The following is a 22,210-nucleotide window of genomic DNA, read 5'->3' on the forward strand; positions in this document are numbered from 1 at the left end:
AGCTAGTTAACAAATAATTACCTAATTATTAACTAATTTATCAAAAATAGTTAATAGCTGAACTATTAGCTAGGGTGTTTAGATGTCTTACTCTCAACTAATTTTAGCCACTAACTATTATCTCTAGTACATTCAAACATCTCCTAAGGATATTCTTCGATTTTAGATCTAAGGGCCCTTAACACGTTTTAGAACGTGAGCACAGGACATCCTTTTACGTAGTATATGTCGCCCTTAAATATGTAGAGATAGATATTTGCTTGCATCCGTCCGTACGCTCGAAACGGGCGGATATGGCCGGCCAGGGTCACGCGAGCCTTTGTGTCCACCCGCAGCCATCCAATCAGGCTCTTAAGTACTGCATCTATGTTGATGGACGTGCTGAACTGAATTGGTAGTTGATGGATGTGCTGAACTGTATGTGCTTCATCTATGTGCTGAACTGAATTGGTATTTCCGTATTTGATGGATGTGCTGCATCTATGTGCTGATTTGCTGAATTCCAGCAGCCAGTTCCTATGTACTGATCATTTTGCTGATCTATGTGCTCAAACTGAATCTGCACAGCCCCAGTAAATCAGTATTTCTGTTGTCTCTTCACATATGGATCTGCACAGCCCCAATGTGTTCAAACTGAATCTGCACAAACTGAAACTGAATCTGCACAGCACCAGTAATCTCTTGTCTCTTCAAAGTTCAAACTGAATCTGCACAGCCCCAGCAACAAGTTCCATATGGTTCCTCCACATTCGGCCAGAATGTGCACAGCTCCAGTAATGAAACTGCTAGAAATCTATCTGAACCTGCACACATATCGGCACGTCTAGAAACATAATATGGATATCACCAAGTAAACTGAATATGGTTCATGCATCATAATAGGGGTTTCACACACCCAGTAAGCTACCAACACACATAGCTAGAAATATAACATGGTTCATACATGGCATCAACCACAGTATCATAATAGGGGTTTCATACATAGTACTCCGTCCTAAACCCCATACATCGCCTCAAACAGCAATTACATGGTTCCACCCAATATGTCATCATTAGGAGGTTGAGCTCTCTTCTTGGATGTAATCTTTTTAACCCCCACCCTTTGTGGTGCTTGTGAGGACCGAGGAGGATGCTTCAACATCGCCAAGTGGTGTGCTTGGTCCTTCTTCAGACGGGAACCATCTTTGAATGTTCTTTCACTGCTTTCTTGACCTATGTTGATGAAGACAAAAAATATTAGTCACGAAACAAAGTTATATGTAATAATATAAATTTAATGGTACGAATTATGACATGCCTCTTCTTTGTTCCTATGATTGTCAACATTTCTGCTTCGCTTCTTCCCTATTCCACCTTCTAGGCATCCCTTGATCCTATTTTTTCTTTGCCTACCTGCAGTTCTTCTACCAAGAGGTGCACTCACCTCATTGCCTAATGCAACCTTTGGCCAAAAAGACTTATCACCAAGTAATTCTAGGGCCTGTTTGGTTCGTGGCTAACTACGCCACACTTTGCCTAAGGTTAGTCGTTTAAATTGAAGAACTAACCTTAGGCAGAAAAGTTAGGCAAAGTGTGGTAAGTTAGGCTGGGAACCAAACATGCCCCTATTCTCCCATCATAAGCTTTCTTGAACTTTTCAACTGAATAGTACTCATCTACAAAATACTCCAACTCCACAACCCTATATTGTTCTGCTATTATGACGCATAGAGCATGTTGGCATGGCTTTCCGGTGTGTTGCCACTCCTCGCATGAGCAATAATGCACTTTGGCGTCAACAATGTGCCTAGAATGACAATTGTTGTTGTCACGAACCTCAGCACAGTAGTGGTCACTGTTTACTAGTGACAAATGCCCTAATCCTCTAGTTCTTGCCCGCAACACATTTAGGACAGCTGGTAGTATCTTGCCATTAAGCCTTTCTCCTATCCTCCTCCTCCTAAAAAATAGATCCATAATCAAGGTTCTAATCTTATCGGCTAACTCACAAATTGGGAGGTCCAAATAGTCTTTCACCCAATTGTTGAAGACCTCAGCAATGTTGTTGGTGATGTAATCACACTTAATGGCCGGGTTGAATCCACTGCGATACCATAGAAGTGAATGCTCCTTCTTCATCCATGCCATTAAGTCTGAAATGCCTATTACATTAGCAAAGTGTTGATCAAACACTTCCTTCCGGTATGCTCTAGCTGCAGGATACATGTGTTCTTGCCCAGCATACCTTTTGATGTAATTTTGCATCAAGTGCCTGAAGCACTCCCTCTTCTCCGCATTTGGGAAAATAGTGGCCACTGCTTTAGTCAGTCCCTTGCAAGCATCTGAGCAAACTGCAAGAAGAGGCATATCCCCCAATGCTTTATGTAGATGTGTCATGAACCAAGTCCAACTGTCCAGATTTTCAAACTCAAAAAACCCAAATGCCACTGGATACATCCAATTGTGCCCGTCGACACCTGTAGCTGAAGGAAGATGGCCGTTCCATCGACCATTAAGTGCAATGGAGTCCAAGCTCAAGTATGGTCTGCACCCCTCAAGGAATCCCTTGATGCATGGCCCGAAAGCACAAAAGAACCGATGGAAATATACCTTACCATCCTCTTCACGAACATCAATCTCAACCACGCTATCTGGCATTTTCTCCAATACAGCTTGCTTCCAAGAGAATAGGAGTTGGAAGCTCTCCTCCCAACTTCCAAACAACTCTGCCAAAGCCTTCTCCCGACCTCTCCAAAGTGTCAAATAAGCAATTTGCACATTGTAAGTGTCCTGCAAAGCAGTCTGCAATTCCTTGGCTCCCATTGTAGGCTTCTTCTTGAGGAGTGGAAGAGCTTGAGCGGCAACCCAACCACTTGTAGGGGTCTTGGTCTTCCTCCTTCCACTAGATGTACAAGTATGCACATCTGTCATAGCTGTAACCTGCACAAAAATATGAAAGCCATGTCAATTAAGTGATGTATGGACAACTAACCAACAATTTAAGTGAACTACAAGAATATAATCATACAATGATGGTGGGTGATTCTTCTACTTTTTTTCTGGCATGTATACTCCAAGGGCAATCACCTCCTTTACAATAGCCTCTATATCTTCGTGTACTAGTAGCTTCAATGCCCAGCTCAAATTCTTGCTTAATTGCATATTGTATCATTGAAAGCCTAAATTCCTTCATGCTACTGTAAGTGCTGCCAAGCCTCATAACAGGGTTATTTATATCAAACATGACCACATCATCATCATTATCAAGACATGGCATTGTGGCCTGTGCATCTTCACAATCATTTTGAACACAATCAACTTCCTTTTGCAATCCTAAAGTATCATACATCCCATCTTCTTTTACCACTTCTTGGTGTCCTTCTTCCTCCCATCTAGACTCAGATTCTATTGAAGCCCAGTCAATTTGTGGTATGTCAGTTGATCCTATAGCTACTGAGTTAGCCTGCAAGGAGTTCATATATCTAATGAGTAAGGAACATTTCCAATTTCAAGCTATATTAGCAACCGAGGACGTGATATCAATCGAAATCTCAATTAGTACCTCTTCATGGTCAACGACGGGGACTCCAACGGTGGTCGTATAATGTGGTGGTGACGGAGCCAAAACATGCAGAGGTTGCGGCATGGATGAAGGCAGCTCCGGCATACCTTGCAGCACTGGCGGGGGCAAAGGTGTCGCTGGCGGGCCAAGAAGCACAGGCGGGGGCGGCGGAGCTTCAACCGAGGACGACGCCGACGAGCAAAAAAACAATGTCGGCTCCGAAGCAGCAATAACCGAGGGCGGCGCCGGCGTAGCCACAACCACGCGCGACGGGAAAGATTCAGGCGGCGGGGAAGATTGGGGCTGCACTGGCGGTGATTCGGGTGAAGGAGAAGGCAGCGCCGGCGGACGGTCGGGCGGCCGTTGCAGCTCGGGAGGTGCTGCCATGGCGCCTAGAGAGCGAAGACGCCGAGGATGTCGCGAATCGAGCTGTCGCCGTCCAGGATTTGCTCAACCCTACCAAATTAAGGCGTTGCCACGCCGGGATGGGAGGTGGACTGCGCGGCGGCGGAGGTGGGCATGGACGCGCCGGCGCGGCTCACAGCATTGGGCGGCCGTCGTGTCGGAGGTTTGCGGGGAAGAGTAAACCCACACCGCCACGGCGCCACACGAACCCAGAAAAAAAAATAAAAATCAACGCGTTCCAATTCACTCTAACGCAATTTACTAGCAAACCCAACCCATGAGAACCCGTTTGACCTCTAAACTCGTTACCACACATCTAAACAATTTGGTAGCACAACCCAACCAAAAAAAACTCAATATTGAGGACTTGTTCTCAAATGCTATGAGTTAAGAACAAGACAACACGAAATATTAAATATTAATGTCCTTCGTCCTTCGAAACATTATTTCTTTTAGGATATAATGATCTTTAAACGAAGGTCATAAAGGACATACCTTCGAACATCGAATGTATGGAGGTAATAGAAGGAAGTATGTAAAATACAAAAGATAACATAAACAGTCATATAGCATTATCAACTCTCATCTTCATTATATTATAATGAGAAAATAAAAACAATATTGAATTACATTTGTACCTTCGGCTTGAAAGAAGGTAAAGGTACGAGCGTGACGCAAAAGCAAAATGTCAAGTCAGCGTGAACAGTACGGGAGCACTGTTCATCTATTTATAGGCACGGGACGCAGCCCATGTTTTACACCCATGCTCTTTACATTTGCTAATGACTCTATAGTGATCCATCGAGGTCTAAATAGTCTTTTCCCTTTTAAGTCGGTTCCCTTTTCTGCTATCATGCCGAAGCTCCCTTGCGCATAGCTTCGGCTCTGCGTCAGCCTTCGTATTCTTTGTGCTTCTCACACTATAGTTCTGTTCATGTATTTATACTCCAGAAACATTGTTAAATCATGTTTTTGAGGACCTTCGGAAGACGAAGGCCCCAACAGTAGCCCCTCGCAATATTAATTTGTTAAAATAACGAATTCAGATTGCGATATGGACGAAGGCCCTAAGCCGAAGGTCCGAAAAAACACCTTCCCTTTGCTAGAATAGCAACAGTGAATGATAGACGGGGCCCTCCAACTTGGAGCACACTGGGCATATAAATAAGAACTCACCCCGAACACATTTGATACGCTACTTGTCGCCTGTTTTGCTTGCTTAAATTTTTAGCTCTTGTCTACCAACACTTGCTTGGTTTTTTAGACTTTCTAATCTTCGACTTTAAGGACATATTTTCACCATTTCCGAAGAGAAGATGTCTCAAGACAAAAAAGCTATTGCTGAGACGAAGCTGAGCGAAGAGGAGAAGACTGCTGGATTTATTGAATCAATAGCAAAGACAAATACAGAAAAGATTACTAAGGAGATTCTAGAAGGCTTATCTGAAGATACTGATGACAACGACAGTTACGATGCAGAAAGTGGGGGCGAAGACTCTGAAGATCGGCCCTGGCGACCAAGTCATGCAGTCTTCGGGAAATCGACTATCAGACAGAGTCATCTTGATAATATGAGAGGAAGGTATTTTTGAGATATGTCTATTGTGAGGGCTAACAACGGAGACAGGACTGTTCCTGTTCCCGAAGAAAATGAAGTCGTGATCTACCGAAGCTTCTTCAAAGCTGGGCTTCGGTTCCCCTTAAGTAGATTTGTGGTTGAGGTTTTAAAGATATATCAGATTTTCCTTCACCAAATTACTCCCGAAGCAATTATCAGAATGGGGATCTTCGTCTGGGCCGTGAGGAGTCAAGGTTTGGAGCCAAGTGCAAAATGTTTTTGCAGCATGCACGAACTTTCATATGAGACGAAGCCCTGGGGTAAAGAACAGTATCATAACAATTTTGGTTGCTATAGCTTCGTTGCTCGTTCTGGCTCAAGCTGCCTAGTGCCAACTTTTCGGAAGAGATGGCCCGGAGACTAGATGAAAGAATGGTTCTATGTGAAAAATGATTAAAGGCACGAGAAGACATTAAAGAGATCATCATGCGCCCCATCTGGTCGCGCTTCGGCCTCCGAAAGCCGAAGGTAGAGATTGATGAGGCAGCCGAAGGATGCCGAAGGGCCTTCGACACAGTTTGCTCTTTCATCGGGACAAGGGATTTAATCCAAGAGCATGTGGCCTACAGGATATGGCCACTGATAGACAACTGGGAAATGCTAAAGGAAACCATCACTAACCCTAGCGAAGGTGGTTTGGTTCGATTAAAATATACCTTCAGGTTTGGAGACCAATTTATCGAACCAGACGATGACTGGTTGAAGTGTGTTGAAAACACTAGTGATGAACTACTTGGAGCATACTCCAAGTCTGAAGATAACGCACTATCTGCGGCCTTCGGGAGCCGAAAAAGAAGAGGCTAAATAGAGTTTTGATGCTATTGGATTTATGTACCCTGACTACCGCTACCCGCCACAGGGGCAGAAGAGAAAGAGTGTAACTTCTGGGAAGGATGTTGCTTCAGCCGCTTCAAGCGAGCCCGCGCCGAAGAGGATAAAGGTGAAGGTTCTTACTCATCGACCGCGCTACATTGAACCGGCCACAGTGCCTGAATTTGGCGGTGAGACCTCTTCGGCTACTGAAGCCAAAGGATCTGCTCTTACGTAGAGGATTGAAGAGCCGGCTGCAATGCCGAAGGCTGACAAAATTGAAGAACCGAGAACCGAAGAGACGAAAACATTAGAAGTTCTAAGCCCTTCTGCAGGAGTGGAGGCGCCGAAGACACAAAAAGATCTAGCAGCAACCCCCAAGAGAAAAAGGATGGCTAGTGTATTAGATGTGCTGGAGACAATAAAAACTTCAAGCTCTACTCCAGGAAAAATTGCCAAGGCTTCGAAAATACAGATTGAAACCGAGACAAAGCTGACCGAAGCCGAAGCTATACTGAGCCAGGCCGACGCCAAAGCTGGGCCTTCAGTGCCCGCTAAGGAGAAATCCTGGGAAACTGGAGAAAAGGCAGCGGAAGAAGAAGGTATAGAACAGATTTTGGCTGAAAAAGCTGCCGCTCCTGCTCCCGAAGCGTCTTCCGAGGATCTTGATTATATTATTCGACACACTTCGGGAAAAAGATTATCTGAAGAAGAAATTTTTGAAGCTAAACACTATGCCCGAGAATTGAAATACCCAAAAGGGGTCTTAGTGTTTAATGGCACAGATGAAGAAGACTTCTTATATTGCCTCCGAGACAACAAAGAATTATCTGTCTGCCGGGAGATGGCCAGAAGATAGGCTTTCCAAAGCTCGAAGTTGGCCTTTGTGCCATGACGAAGGACGATCTCGCGGATAGCCTTGCGTACAACAGTCTGAAGGTACGAAAATTGTGAATTTGGAATTTTATGAATTTCGAATTAGTCTTTGGTTCTTATATTGATCTATTCATTCTTTCGTGTAGGGCTTAATACTTAGCAACGCCTTAAGGGCGCAAAAGAATGCCGAAGACGAGAGTTGCACTATTGCTCTCAATAACCTTCGAACAGAGGTTATTAAGCTGAGGAACGAAGCTTTGGAAAAAGACAAAATTCTGCTTACATTGATGGACAAAGTAAAGAGGGATGAAGCTAACTTCAAAACCCAATCTGAAGCCCAAAAAATTGAGATTGAAGACCTTCGGAAGCAACTAGCCGAAGCTAAAGAGAAGTGCGCAGTCGCAGAAGCTAAATGAGTAATTAGCGAACAGTGGACAAATCATTTAGAGAAAAACGTTGAAGAACTTCGCATATCCAAAGAAAGATGCTTTGAAAAATCTATGGACTGCGTGAAAAAGATAAAAACTAGCTTCGCCAACGTTGGCGCATATTCAAGCGAGGACAACTTCATAAGAGGCGATCCTAAGGGCCCAATTGAGTGGATCAGCAGCGAAGCCGAAGCTTTTGAGGAAATTTTGGGTGACCGCGGGGACGTCTGTGCCTTCTCTGGCGCGAGAGGAGTTGCAGCTATCTTGGAGAAAGCAGGGTGTGAACATGTTAAAACTTTGGCCCAAGCCGAAGCTGTTTTCTCCATTGATGATACGAAGGACCCCTCGGCCGAAGCAAGCTTAATAGGCGGAAAATTTTTCACTGACATCTGGGAAAATGACGGCCAAGGGATGGCTCACGAAATAATAAAGAAGAGCGAAAAAGATACTCATGACACTAGAGAAGCAACAAAAGCAGTTGAAAAGGCTGCGGAGCTTGAGAGACGAATATGTATTACTTATTGATTTTTAACTTTGTTGTTTACTTTTGCGACTTCGAACTGATTTACATTTTCTATCGCAGCTAAACTATCTCCTCCCCCGGAGCCCTTCGAGTCACTGGCCGAAGCAGAGGCAAAGGAAGCATCAGAAATTATTAACATGGCCGAAACTATTATAGACGAAGTCGCTACCCAACTGCTGACTGAAGCTGCATATAAAGTTTTGAAAGAAGAAGAATAGTTATTGTAAAAACATTGCTAGATTATTAATATAACATTTGCTGGACTATGCTTGTAATATTTGGTGCTCATGGGTTTTGAATGTAATATATGAATAGCTTTGTAATTTATTTCTTTGCGATGCATGAAACTTTTATGTACATACCGTTTTTGAGCCTTCGGCGAAAAAACACCTTCCCTTCTTTTCATGCTTCGTAAAGAAGAGCTTTTATGCTTCGTGAAAAATCCTCCAATCGTCGCAAAAACATTAATGCTTCGTCAACAATAGATTTTTTCTTCCACATCAGAGTGCTTCGTAAAAAATCCTCCAAGCATCGCCAAAACATTAATGCTTCGTCAACAATATATTTTTTTCCTCCACATCAGAGTTGATGAAGCTGTATTTCTTCAAAACTTATTTTGTGCCTTAGCACAATTTCACTTTTTCGAAGCATTCTCCGAAGGTCAACATTGTATCCCCTTCTTGTGCCATTGATGCAATATGATGTATGATGTTATGTTATGCGAAATGATGTGATGATGTTATGCTATGCAAAATGATATTTGTGCCGAAGACACACACTCACATACCCATAGTGGAATACACAATGTCTTTGCCGTTTATTTTTCTGCTTCACCGCTTATTTTTCGGTGTATCAGCGCTGACTTTTCGCTGTAAGTTCTGCATTCCCTTAGGAACGTCTTTTGAACTTCTTCGCCTTCTATTTCGGCGGTATTCGCGTTGACTTTTCGCGCTTCGCCTTATATTTCGGCGGTATTTGGCTCTGCATTCCCTTTGGAACGACTTTTGAGCAGAAAACTTACACTGCGCTCCCTTAGGAACGACTTTTTGTAGCTTCGACAAACTTACGCTGCGTTCCTTAGAACGACTTTTTGTAGCTTCGGTGATACTTGCAATGTGATTTTTAGCCCCGCATTCCCTTAGGAACGACTTTTGTGCTTCAGTGACTTTTTGAACTTCGTGAGTCTGTGGAGAAGATATATTTTATTTATGGCAAGAACGAAGCTGTTACAAGAAATTGAAAATGACAAAAGAACTAGGTTTTCAATAATTGTTCCTTATTAAAAAAATAAAATGACAATGAATGTAAAAACTGTTTCAGGGGTAGGATATCTCTTAGTAGATATGCTTCGATTCTGGCACAGTATTGTTGACTGTGCGAGCTTCGGACTCCTCCCTGAAATCTTGCTGCTGATGGGTCTGTTGGCTCCCTTCTGGCTGCTGGCTTCGTGAATATGCAGGTTGCAGTGGTGGCGGAGGTGGAGGATGTGGCCAAGATGCCTATGGCTGACTAGCCGAAGCAACAGACGCTGCAAGATGGTTACCCACATACTCTGGTATGTAGGGTGAGTGATACGAAGCAGTATGCATGACCTACTTCGGCTGGTTCTGCTGAGCTGCAGCTTCTGCTATTTCCTTTTGTTTCTGAATGGTGACATGGCACATCCTTGTAGTATGGCCCTTGTCCTCACCACAGAATAAGCAATAAATTTTCCTAGGTTGATCCCCAAATCTTCCTCCAAAGCCCCTGACGCCTCTGCCTCTTAGGGCTGGCGGCCAGAAAGAGCTTTGTTGTTGCCCCAAAGCTTGCGAGGAATATTGTGGCCTCTGCTGTTGACTTCCTCTGTCGTCACTTTGGGTGGAGTGGATTGACCTGACATGCCTTGGGTGGATTCTTCCTCCGAAGCCCCTGGTCATCTTAGAGAACCTGTAGGCTTCCTCCCTTCTTTAGCGAAAGTCATTGTCAGCCCGGATGTATTCATCCATCTTTTGAAGCAGTTTCTCCAAAGTTTGTGGAGGTTTTCTAGCAAAATATTGGAAAGTAGGTCCTGGACGAAGCCCCTTAATCATGGCCTCAATGACAATTTCATTGGGCACTGTAGACGCTTGTGTTCTCAAGCGCAAGAACCTTCGGACGTATGCCTGAAGATACTCCTCATGATCTTGCATGCATTGAAATAGAGCCTGAGCTGTGATTGGCTTCGTCTGAAAGCCTTGGAAACTTGTCACTAACATATCCTTGAGCTTCTGCCATGAAGTAATGGTTCCTGGCCGAAGAGAAGAATACCATGTTTGAGCCACACTCTTAACTACCATGACGAAGGACTTGGCCATGACAGCTGCGTTGCCTCCATATGAAGATATGGTTGCTTCATAACTCATCAAAAACTGCTTCGGGTCTGAATGCCCATCATATATTGGAAGCTGAGGTGGCTTGTATGATGGGGGCCATGGGATAGCCTGCAGTTCTGCTGCCAAGGGAGAAGCATCGTCAAAAGTAAAGGTACCATGATTAAAATCATCATACCATCCATCATCGTCGAACAAGCCTTCTTGATGAAGCTCCCTGTGTTGGGGCCTTCGTTCTTGTTCATCTTGAGCAAGATGGCGTACTTCTTCAGTGGCTTCGTCAATCTGCCTTTGAAGATCAGCTAGTCGAGCCATCTTCTCCTTCTTTCTTTGTACTTGTTGATGAAGCATCTCCATGTTTCTGATTTCTTGGTCCAACTTGTCCTCCTGGAGTGTTGGACTAGTGGCCTTCCTCTTCTGGCTTCGGGCCTCTCGAAGAGAAAGGGTGTCCTGATTTGGGTCTAGTGGCTGCAAAGCGGCAGCCCCTGGCGCTGAAACTTTCTTCGGTGGCATGACGAAGGTCAATGCTTGCCGAAGGTGGTCGAAAAGAGTTCACCGGAGGTGGACGCCAATGTTGGGGACTTGTTCTCAAACGCTATGAGTTAAGAACAAGGCAACACAAAATATTAAATGTTAATGTCCTTCGTCCTTCGAAACATTATTTCCCTTAGGATATAATGATCTTTAAAAGAAGGTCATGAAGGACATACCTTCGAACATCGAAGGTATGGAGGTAATAGAAGGAAGTGTGTAAAATATAAAAGATAACATAAACAGTCATATAGCATTATCAACTCATCTTCATTATATTATCATGAGAAAATAAAAACAATATTGAATTACATTTGTATCTTCGGCTTGAAAGAAGGTAAAGGTACGAGCGTGACGCAAAAGCAAAATGCCAAGTCAGCGTGAACAGTATGGGAGCACTGTTCATCTATTTATAGGCACGGGACACAGCCCATGTAAAATTACACCCATGCCCTTTACATTTGCTAATGACTCTATAGTGATCCATCGAGGTCTAAATAGCCTTTTCCCTTTTAAGTCGGTTCCCTTTTCTGCTATCATGCCGAAGCTCTCTTGCGCATAGCTTCGGCTCTGCGTCAGCCTTCGTATTCTTTGTGCTTCTCACACTATAGTTCTGATCTGAGTCCGAAGATACCTGTTTATGTATTTATACTCCAGAAACATTGTTAAATCATGTTTTTGAGGACCTTCGGAAGACGAAGGCCCCCAACACTCCCGTTATTATCCGACTTCTTGACATGATTAGGCTTGTTTAGGAAATGGAGCAGGTCATTAGATGCTTTAGAAAATTATAAAATTGAAGTTTTAAATCTTTAAAGAGCATTTAGATAAGTTATTTTATTTATTATTTAGATAAAAAATATTTTAAAACTATTTAAATTTAAATTATAAACTACAACTCCACGTTGGAGAAGTCATAAACACTTCTTAGATTGAATGAGTAGTGGGCATGTAAATTTGAGGTGAAGACTATTATCGTGGGTTATTCATTGCCATCGTTTGACAGGAAAGTACTCCGTTTACGTGACAAGGGTTAGTCGCAGTGGCGGACCTAGACAAAAAAGGACTGGGGCCAATTACCATACTGATCAAACCATTTACCATAACAACATAGACAAAAGGTTGTGCCTTCTTTTAGACATTATTTTCAATGAATGTTCATTGCTTCTAGATGTTATTTTAGGCTTCATATTTTAGCCCAACATTTTTTTCCTAACTAATAGTAATGACAAATAGCGAGACTGGGGGCCTATAACAGACCTTGAGTGGGGGCCTAATTAAATGGGTACTAAGCATCATACATGGTTGCTGAAAATTGATCGAGGGCCAAGGCTCCTACTCAGCTATACGTGTGTCTGCCCCTGGACTTAGTCGTCACCGCGATATCAACACCGATGGTTGGTTGAGTCATGTCCAAGTAACTTAGGAGAGAATGCGCCAAGAACGTGGGCAATGCCTCAAAGAGACATCGATATAGAGAGATTGGACCACTGAAGCATAAATATCATACGCAGGGTTCACCAAACCAGTTGCCCCCAAGAAATTGCTCACCATCGATAACCGATAAATCACGATTAATCGACGAACCGGTAGAAACCGACCAAATTCGAATCCAAACCAAATTTTGAGGAGAACAAGTTGGTTGCCTGGCTAGCCGTCAAGCTACGTCGTCATAAGTTGGTTGCCTGGTCACGCGCCATGCGCGATGTGAGCGCATGCAGTTTCCCCTGTTCGCACGAACAGGGATAGAGGAGAACAATGGTTTTTTTAATTATTTAATATTATTATTGTCACTTTTAACCAAATTTGGTAAAAATAATTAAATACTTATAGAATAGATTTATATTTTATTTTATTATTGATTATATATACTTAAAATATATTAGGGTTATATACAACACATGGCGGGTTGTTAGAGGCACGTGGGCTGATCGGGTGCGGCGGGTAGTGCGCTCGGTTGGCACGCGGGATAATTGTGCGCGCCTGACCGGTCATTGGTCGGTTCATGTGATGGATCTGACCGATCATTGGTTGGTCTAGATGATGGATATTGAGTGATAAATAGCTCAGTGCCCTATGGGAAGGAAATAATCGGATATTGGTTGTCATCTACTTTTTACAGGCGAATTCATTTATCATGCGTTAGTATTATTTTTACTAAAGGTTTCTTAAGAAAATCGCATGTAGAAAAACCGTGATTTCTACATGCGGCTTTTTAAGGAGCCACATGTAGAAATAGATTTCTACATGCGGTATTTTAAGAAATCGCCACTAAAAATCATTTGTACCCTTAATTTTTTGAGTTTTCCAAATGATGTCGTATGGAAAATATCACCAATATAAAAGTTGTAGGTCTCTAAAAGTTATGAAACTTTGTAGTTGACAACATTTTTATTTAAAATTATTTTGGCTCTCAAAAATTGTATCTAAAATTGTAAGATTTAAAATTCAAATTTTGCAAATGACCTCGGATAAAAAAAAGTGTCAAAGTAAAAGCGTAGAACTTCAAATTTTATTTAACTTTATAGTCGACAATTTTTTATTTAAATTTGTTTACGGTCTCAAAAAAGAATTTACACTCAATTTGTTATAATATATGGGCAACCAAACTATAGTTTAGACATAAAGGACGTTACATGTGGAGTGGTAGAGGATGGTTTGTGTGAGAGAAAGGTTCTGGGGGTTCGATCCTAAGAACCGCATAGTGCACGGAAACTGCACGAGAAATGCCACGACTTGCAAAGTTAAATAAAATAATTCTTTTGCTCTTTTTAAAACTTGTTTTATGTTTTCTGAAAATAGTTTTTATTAGTGGTTTTATTACAGCGACTGCAGTGAAAACCTCAACCGTCAGTGGCTTGCAAATTTTTAATTCTCGTTTTATGCTTTCAAATTTTTTACAGCTACTGCAATTTTTAAAACTCGTTTTATGTTTTCAATTCTAGGAACCGCATAGCGAGTGAATTTTGCGTGAGAAATATCGTGACTTGCAAAGATAACTAAAATAAACTCTTTTTTGTTTTTAAAATTGTTTTATTTTTCCTAGTAATAATTTTCACTGTCGGTTTTATTGCGCCGACTGCCAGTGAAAACCTCAACCGCCAGTGGAAATTGATTTTCACTAGCGGTTCTTAGTTAACCGACTGTCTGTAAAAATGATAGGTTCACAACCGTCACTATAGAGCTTTTGTGTACTAATGGTTTATATATACGTGACATCATCTTGGATCCGCTCCGTGTCACTTTAATTTAATTCCATCCGATCCCCTAACTATAAATTTCTACATAATACATATCTATCCACACACATGTAGCGCTAATATATATATATATATATAAAGAGCCCAGGCTTCCAATAACTAGAGGAAGCCTAGGTCGGACGATGCAATCCGGTCGAGTTGGATCAGGTCCAAACGTCTATAAAACAAGATCTGGAGTGCTAGGGTTCAGGTTTTTTACGCTCCACACCGATTCATTAGCGACGACGGCGGTTGCCCGAGAGCGTGCGCGGCGGTGGACCCCCAGCCGATGGCCGCGGCTCCCTGACCTCGACGCGCGGTGGCGGCGGTTCCTCGATCCAGAGTGGCGGCGGTTCCCAGATCGGTGGCGGCGGCTCCCCGATCCAGAGGGCGAGCGACAGTAAGGCCCTTGTGCGAGCAAGCGGCAGCGTCCCCGGGGCCCCGAGGCAGTGGCACTTCCAAGGCCGGCGAGCAAGCGACACCCCTCGATGTGCGAGTAGCGATGATGACATATGAGGCGCGAGGTTCGAGCGAGCGGCGTCACGGAAGGCGCGAGGTGCACGCAGCGATGATCACGCGTGACATCCTCCGATCCGGGGCAGTTTGGACGGCCCAAGTGACGACCTACATTTGTGCTTGTGTCATCGACGACGTCCTCCGGCCACTACCTCCTCCGATTCGTGTTTTCTTTTCGATTATTGTGTTTTATGTCTACCACATGTATTATTTACGCTAAAAATTGTACGATTTTATGCTTGAACACGGAGTTCGTATATCAGTTTAGTGCATGCATATTTTTTGCATACACATTGGAAAGGCAATTTCTTGATTTATAATGTTCGTAATTATCATAAAAAATCAAATCATTTATGTTCGTAAATGCCAGATTTGTACGTCTGTCATAAAACTATCCCTAATTCCCGCATGTTCGTAATTATCATAAAAAATCAAATCAAATCACTTATGTTCGTAAATGACAGATTTTTACGTCTGCCATAAAACCGTCTCTAATTTCTGTTGGCGTTCCTAGTTGAACCTATATATTATTCTACACGGTGTAAGTATTTATGCGACGTTGTATAAGAATTTATGCTCTATGTGACTCATGTCATCCAATTTTTTGCGTGCATGAACTGGAAAGGAAAATATAATCCAAAATTTGCGCGCATGCAATGGAAACTCCCACGATTTGCTATAATTTTTTCGGATGCATGCATGCGGCTGCCATGTTTTTCGGATCTGCCATAAAAATAGGATCGTAATAACAACCTACTAGAGCTATCAACCTCTCACATTGGTTCGGTATTTACGCTTATAATTGAGGGGTTTTATGCTCAAAGCTTAAGGTTTTTACGCTCCAACCTGGAGATGCGTTCACCAGTGAACAACATGCCAGATTTTTTACGCAGTGTATCACATTGTATAGATACTTACTGTTGGGGCGAAGGCAAATACGCCACCCTTCGCTCGAGGCCTTCGCTGCAGTCGTTGGCCCAACGGAGATAAAACGGGCGGGGACGCCCTTCGCCCCTTACGACATCAGACGAAGGCCTGCGACGAGGTCATCCCACCGTGCGGCCTCGTCCAGCTCGGAGGCCCACGTGTGATCCGGCCCATTGTAACGGGCCCTGCGTGGCCGCTGCGCGTTACGGGCCTAAGTTGTAAAGTTGTCCCTGTAATTACAGTCTGTAACCCTGCTTTATGGGAATATTCTGGGGATAACCTAGGTGTCTGAGGGCACATGTGTCCTTAACGCGAGACGCTGGGTGCTCAGATACCTATAAATACCCCCGCACAGTGCCCGTGAGAGGCTAGATCAACAGAGCTTTTGCCATCTCGTGCGAGAACCCTGTTTACGTCAACCCTCATCCCCGTTGGATCCTCTTGCGCCTGGTAGCAAGTTCCAACATTTGGCGCCCACCGTTCGTGCTACGAGAAAACCACCCGCGATGGCACCCAAGAAAGCTAACCCGAAGGCTGACGAGGCTGCGAAGGCAGCACTACTTGCTGCAAGAAAGGGCAAGGCCCTCACCCTCACCCAATCCACCCACCAAGAGGCCACTGAAGACGACGTTCTCCGCACCTGCGAAGACGACCCCCTCCACACCTGCGGCCCTGAAGGACAATCGCAGCCACCCCCAGGCTTCGCCCCACTGGAGGGCACGAACCTCACTGAGGACGGTGAAGTCCTCGGCGTCTCAGCGGAAGAACAGCTACAGCTGCGCGCCCTGCGCCTCAAGAACCGCAATCTCCAGAGGCAGAAAGAGATACTGGAGGCTAAGCGTCAGCGTGTGTCCGCACTAGCCAAAGTGTGGCAAATGATACGCGATGAAGAGTAGAAGGCCCAGGACCTCGAGCGGGAGATCGCGCTGATGCAGCGCGAAGGCCACCTTGGCCTGCAGCACGGGCCACCCCCGCAGCAGCAACTGGAAGACACGCGCGAAGGCCACCTCGACCTGCAACATGGGCCACCCCTGCAACAGCGCGCACAACCGCAGGACCCGCGTTTCCCCCAGCGCGACCACACTTTCCCGCACGCCGCGCCATTCCAAGGGGTCAACTACCTGGACGAGCGAAGTCCCCTGGCGCCACACCTGCAAGTGATGGCTTGGCCCGCTAACTTCCGGGCAGGGACCTATCCCAAGTACAACGGCAGCACCGACCCAGCACAATACATAATGAGTTATCAGGTCGTCGTTGCATCTTCCGGAGGGGACGACGCCACAATGGCCAAGTCTTTCATCATCGCCCTCGAAGGCCCAGCTCTCACCTGGTTCACCAGGTTGCCTCCGCTGTCCATTGATTCCTGGAGAAGTCTCCGAGACAAGTTCCTGCTCAACTTCCAAGGGTACCGCCCAGACACCGACGCCTTGGCCGAACTCTCGCTCTGCAAGCAGCTGGAAAAGGAGACTCCGCGGGAGTATTACCGCAAATTCTTAACACTCAAGTCACAGCTGCCCTTAGTCGATGACTAGATCGCTATCCACTACGGTATCAGTGGCCTTCGCGTCGGCGTCCTCTATAGCCACTGCATCAGAGATCCGCCCAAGAACCTCCAGGAATTATATCAGCTGTTTGAAAAATACGCCAAATCCGAAGAGCTCCACCAGCGCAAGGTTGAGTCCCAAAGGAAGCCTAAGGATGCTCCACAGTCCAGCCGCACGTGGACGAGGACTCCGCAGCAAGACTCCGGTCGAGACGGTCGCAATCAACAGCAAGTGCACAACATCGCCAACCAGCACCCCGCTGCTGAGGCCCCTCGTCGCCAGGAATATCCCCCCCAGGGCCGCGGAAATGGAACTCGCGGCAGGGGTCGGGGGCGTGCGCAGCCGCCACGCCGGTTCTACTGCCTCTTCCATGGCGAAGACTGCGCCCACCAAACCAAAGACTGCCCAGAAACGAAGGCCACCAAAGACAGGATGGCACGGGCGCAGCCAGCCGACAACCCCAGAGTTGTCGCACACACTTACCAGCAACCCCCTCCACCATATATCCACGCCCCCGCCCCGCATCCACCGCACCACGCTTACCAACACCATCCGGAAGTACAAATCGTACCTCCCCCACCCCCACAACCACACCAGCAACATCAAAACATCCCCCACGCCCCAAAGCAGGAAGACTTCGCCGATCAGCCGTATCGCGGAGTCATTCACATGATAACTGGGGGGTCCAGCACTGACTTCGACACAAAGCGGCAGAAGCGGGACCACTACCGCAGCATCAACCACGTCGCCGTCACTGGCCCAGTCGTGCAGACAAAGTGGTCCCACATACCACTAACCTTCGACGCACGAGACGTCGACCTGCGCAGCGCCCCCACAGCGACGCCATGGTTATCAATTGCAGCGTGGCAGGCTGGGACCTGCACAAAGTCCTAGTCGACAATGGCAGTCAGGCGGACATCATCTTCCTCCACGCCTTCGATCGCATGGGCATAAGCCACAACCTGCTCAAGCCTTCGGACAACCCGTTTTATGGCTTCGGCGGCAAGGGCACCTTTCCTGTCGGCAAAATAGAGCTGCCTCTCTCCTTCGGTGTAGCACCCAATGCCTGAAGCGAGCAAGTAACATTTGATATTGTGGATATGGTATATCCATACAATGCCATCATGGGTCGGGGCTCCATCAATAAGTTCGAAGCAGCCATTCACGGACTGTACCTATGTATGAAGATACCAGGTCCGTTAGGCGTTATTACGGTCTACGGCAATCAACAGACTGCGCGCAACATAGAGCGAGACTTCGTGCCCGGTCAGAGAAACGTGCACTGCCTCACGGCCCAGCGCGAGGTCCCTGCACCCGCCAGCCCAACCGATAAACAGCACGACAAGGCACAGCTGCAGAGCAACGACAGGACCAAGACTGTCCCCCTCGACCAGGCCACGCCCAAGCAGACAGTCACTATCAGCGAAGACCTCACTTCGCATGAAGAGGAGAAGCTCCTCTGCTGCCTGTCCAAGAACAAAGATGTCTTCGCTTGGTCAGCCCTCGACCTGGTCGGGGTCAGCCGATCCATAATTGAGCACGGCTTGGGAATCGACCCTTCGGTGAGGCCGAAAAAACAGCGGCTTCGCAAGATGTCCGACGAGAAGACAGAGGCCGCCAAGGCAGAAGTGCACTGCCTCCTGGAAGCCAAATTCATCGAGCCGGTGGTTTACCCCACGTGGCTCTCCAATGTTGTGATGGTGCAGAAAAAGAGCGGGAAGTGGCGAATGTGCATCGACTTCACCAGTCTCAATAAGGCCTGCCCAAAGGACAACTTCCCGTTGCCGCGGATCGACCAAATAGTCGATAGCGCGGCCGGATGCGAAGTCATGTCACTCCTCGACTGCTTCTCCGGTTACCACCAGATATACATGAAGGAGGAAGACAAGGCTAGCACCAGCTTTATAACGCCCTTCGGCACATATTGCTTCATCAGAATGCCGGAGGGACTCAAGAACGTCGGGTCCACCTTTTCCAGGCTTACCAAGACAGTGCTCGACGGGCAGGTTGGCAGAAATATATTCACATATGTGGACGACATCGTCGTCGCCAGCAAGAGCAAGGCGGACCATCTCACTGACCTCGCCGAGACATTCGCGAACATGCGAGACGCACGACTCCGTCTAAACCCGGAAAAGTGCGTCTTCGGCGTTCGCCAAGGCAAAATATTGGGCTACCTGGTATCACACCGCGGCATCGAGGCCAACCCAACCAAGATTCAAGCCATCATAAACATGAGGCCTCCGCAGTCCGCCAGAGACGTCCAACGCTTGACGGGGAGATTGGCCGCCCTCAACAGATTCATCTCCAGATCCGCTGAGCGAAGTCTCCCTTTCCTCAAAACTCTCCGTGGCGCAAAAGACTTCGCTTGGGGACCAGAGCAAGCAGCGGCCTTCGCCTCATTAAAACAGTACCTGTCGGAGTTGGCAGTCCTTACAAGCCCCGACTCTTCATTACCTCTGTTGCTCTATGTTGCGGCTTCGCCGCATGCGGTCAGCGCGACACTGGTGCAGGAGCAGACAGTTGATGGCGTGATCAGGCAGTGCCCAATTTATTATGTCTCCGAAGTGCTGACGCCGTCCAAATGTAACATGACAGAGCTGGAGAAGATTGCCTACGCAGTCGTTATGTCTTCGCGCAAATTGCGCCATTACTTTGAAGCATTCAAGGTCCGGGTCACCTCAGACAGGGGACTCGGCGAATTGTTCAGAAACCCAGAAGCATCGGTGAGGATTGCCAAGTGGGCGGCCGAACTCTCCGGATACCACATCAATTTCGAGCCCAGGACAGCCATCAAGTCACAAGTCTTGGCAGACTTCATCGTCGACTGGACTAGGCCAATGACACAGCCGGACCCGTCCGTAGAAAAGGTTTGGACGATCCACTGCAACGGCGCATGGTGCCATGCGGGGGCAAGCACCGCGGCAGTCATCACCTCGCCAACCGGAGTCAAGCACAGATATGCGGCTCGCCTCAGTTTCGCTCTGGAATCCGACAGATGCACAAATAACATAGCAGAATACGAAGCAGTCATCCTCGGTCTTCGCAAGCTGAGGGCCCTTGGGGTCACCACCTGCATCATCATAACAGACTCCAAGGTAGTTGCTGGCCAGGTCGAGAAAGACTATGCAGCAAAAGACCCCGCACTCATGCAATACCTCGCGGCCATCCGAAGCCTCGAGAGTCAATTCAAGGGATTCACTTTGCAACATGTGGACCGAGCCAAGAATGAAGAGGCCGACGCATTGGCCAAGGCTGCCGCCAGAGGCGAGCCCCTGCCCTCCGACGTGTTCTACCACGTCATCGGCACACCAGCCGTCCGGAGCCCCGAAGGGCTCCAAATAACCAACGACAGCGAGGGCCACCGAATAGTCAACCTTATCATGACCGAAGACTGGCGGGCACCAATAACTCTGTTCCTACAGGGGTATTATCACCCAACCGACATCAACGAGGCCAAGCGCCTCAAACATCGAAGCCGGGACTTCACACTGATTGAGGGCCAACTCTACAAGAAGGGGGTCAGTCAGCCAATGCTCAAATGCGTCACCGAAACCGAAGGTGTCCAGATCCTACGCGAAGTCCACAGTGGTACCTGCGGCTCTCACGTAGGGCCAAGGGCCCTAGCTGCTAAGGTGATCCGCCAAGGTTTTTACTGGCCCGCAATGATCTGCGCCTCAAATCGGGTCACAAGGTCCTGCGAAGCCTGCCAGAAGTTTTCCCCTCGATCAGGCAGCCCTTCGCAATTTACAAAGCTGATCGCCCACACATGGCCTCTCCAGCGCTGGGGCCTAGACATCATCGGGCCCCTACCCACGACTCAGGGGAACCTTAAGTTCGCCTTCGTCGCTGTCGAATACTTCACCAAATGGATCGAGGCAAGGGCTGTCTCCACAATAACATCAAAGACTGCCCAAAAATTCTTTTGGCAAAACATTGTTTGCTGCTTCGGAGTACCGTCCGAACTAACAGTCGACAACGGCCAGCAGTTTGACAGCCAAGACTTCAAGGATTTTTGCTTCTCCATCGGCACCAAGCTTGCCTTCGCTTCAGTCTATCACCCGCAGTCCAACGGAGTTGTGGAACGCGCCAATGGAAAAATTTTCACAACCGTCAAAAAGATGCTCCTCGACGAAAAAAGGGCAAGTGGGCCGATTTGTTACCCGAGGCGGTCTGGGCACTAAACACGACTGAGTGCAGGGCGACCGGGTTCACTCCTTTCCGCCTTCTATACGGATCGGAGGCTATGACCCCACAAGAAATAAAACATGGGTCCCCGCGAATAGTTCCTTCAGCCGTCCCCGACGTGGACGAGGCCACTTCAAAGGATCTCATCGATGGAGACCGAGTCTTCGCCCTACAAGCACTAAACAAATACCAAGCCCATACAAAAGCATGGCGCGACCATGCAGTCATCCCAAGGGAATTCGACGAAGGGGACCTCGTACTCGTCCGAACAGCTCGGACAGAGTCCAGGGGCAAGCTGGAGCCCAGGTGGGAGGGCCCCTTCATAGTAAAGACGAAAGCTTCCCCCAGCGCTTATAGGCTCACAACGCCAAGCGGCGAAGACCTGGAGCACTCCTGGAACATCGACAACCTCCGCAAATTTTTTGTTTGACTCATCAGGGCTGATTCGCCCTTGTAATTCGCAAAAACAATTTTATTCTGGCCCGCACTCTTTTCCTCCCGAGGGGTGAGGTTTTTAACGAGGCGGAGCCATGTAATATACAAGTGAAAAATCCCCCGCAAAAACATGCGTCGAAAAAAGACCGCGACGACGGTCTTCGACATTCGACCAATACGAAGTCACCGCGAGGCTCAGCGCTAGCCACCCTCGCGTGCGACAACTCCATGCAGAAGTCGCCTAAGGGTGCAGCCGGATTAGCACAACAAGTGCGAAAAAT

The 22,210-nt window shown here is 46.8% G+C and overlaps 1 protein-coding gene across 1 annotated transcript; it reads right to left on the bottom strand.

Annotated features, from left to right (window-relative positions):
• Positions 1–843: 843 nt before the first annotated feature.
• Positions 844–4,191, bottom strand: LOC103654747 (uncharacterized). The gene is made up of 4 exons (XM_008681572.3): positions 3,542–4,191; positions 3,008–3,442; positions 1,298–2,919; positions 844–1,212 (listed from the first exon to the last, which is right to left on the bottom strand). Exons 1-3 carry the CDS (start codon positions 3,926–3,928, stop codon positions 1,549–1,551), a joined length of 2,193 nt encoding a protein of 730 aa, XP_008679794.1. The 5' UTR covers positions 3,929–4,191; the 3' UTR covers positions 844–1,212; positions 1,298–1,548.
• Positions 4,192–22,210: the final 18,019 nt, after the last annotated feature.

Source organism: Zea mays, chromosome 4 (assembly GCF_902167145.1).
Source record: "Zea mays cultivar B73 chromosome 4, Zm-B73-REFERENCE-NAM-5.0, whole genome shotgun sequence".
Classification (NCBI taxonomy): Eukaryota; Viridiplantae; Streptophyta; class Magnoliopsida; order Poales; family Poaceae; genus Zea; species Zea mays.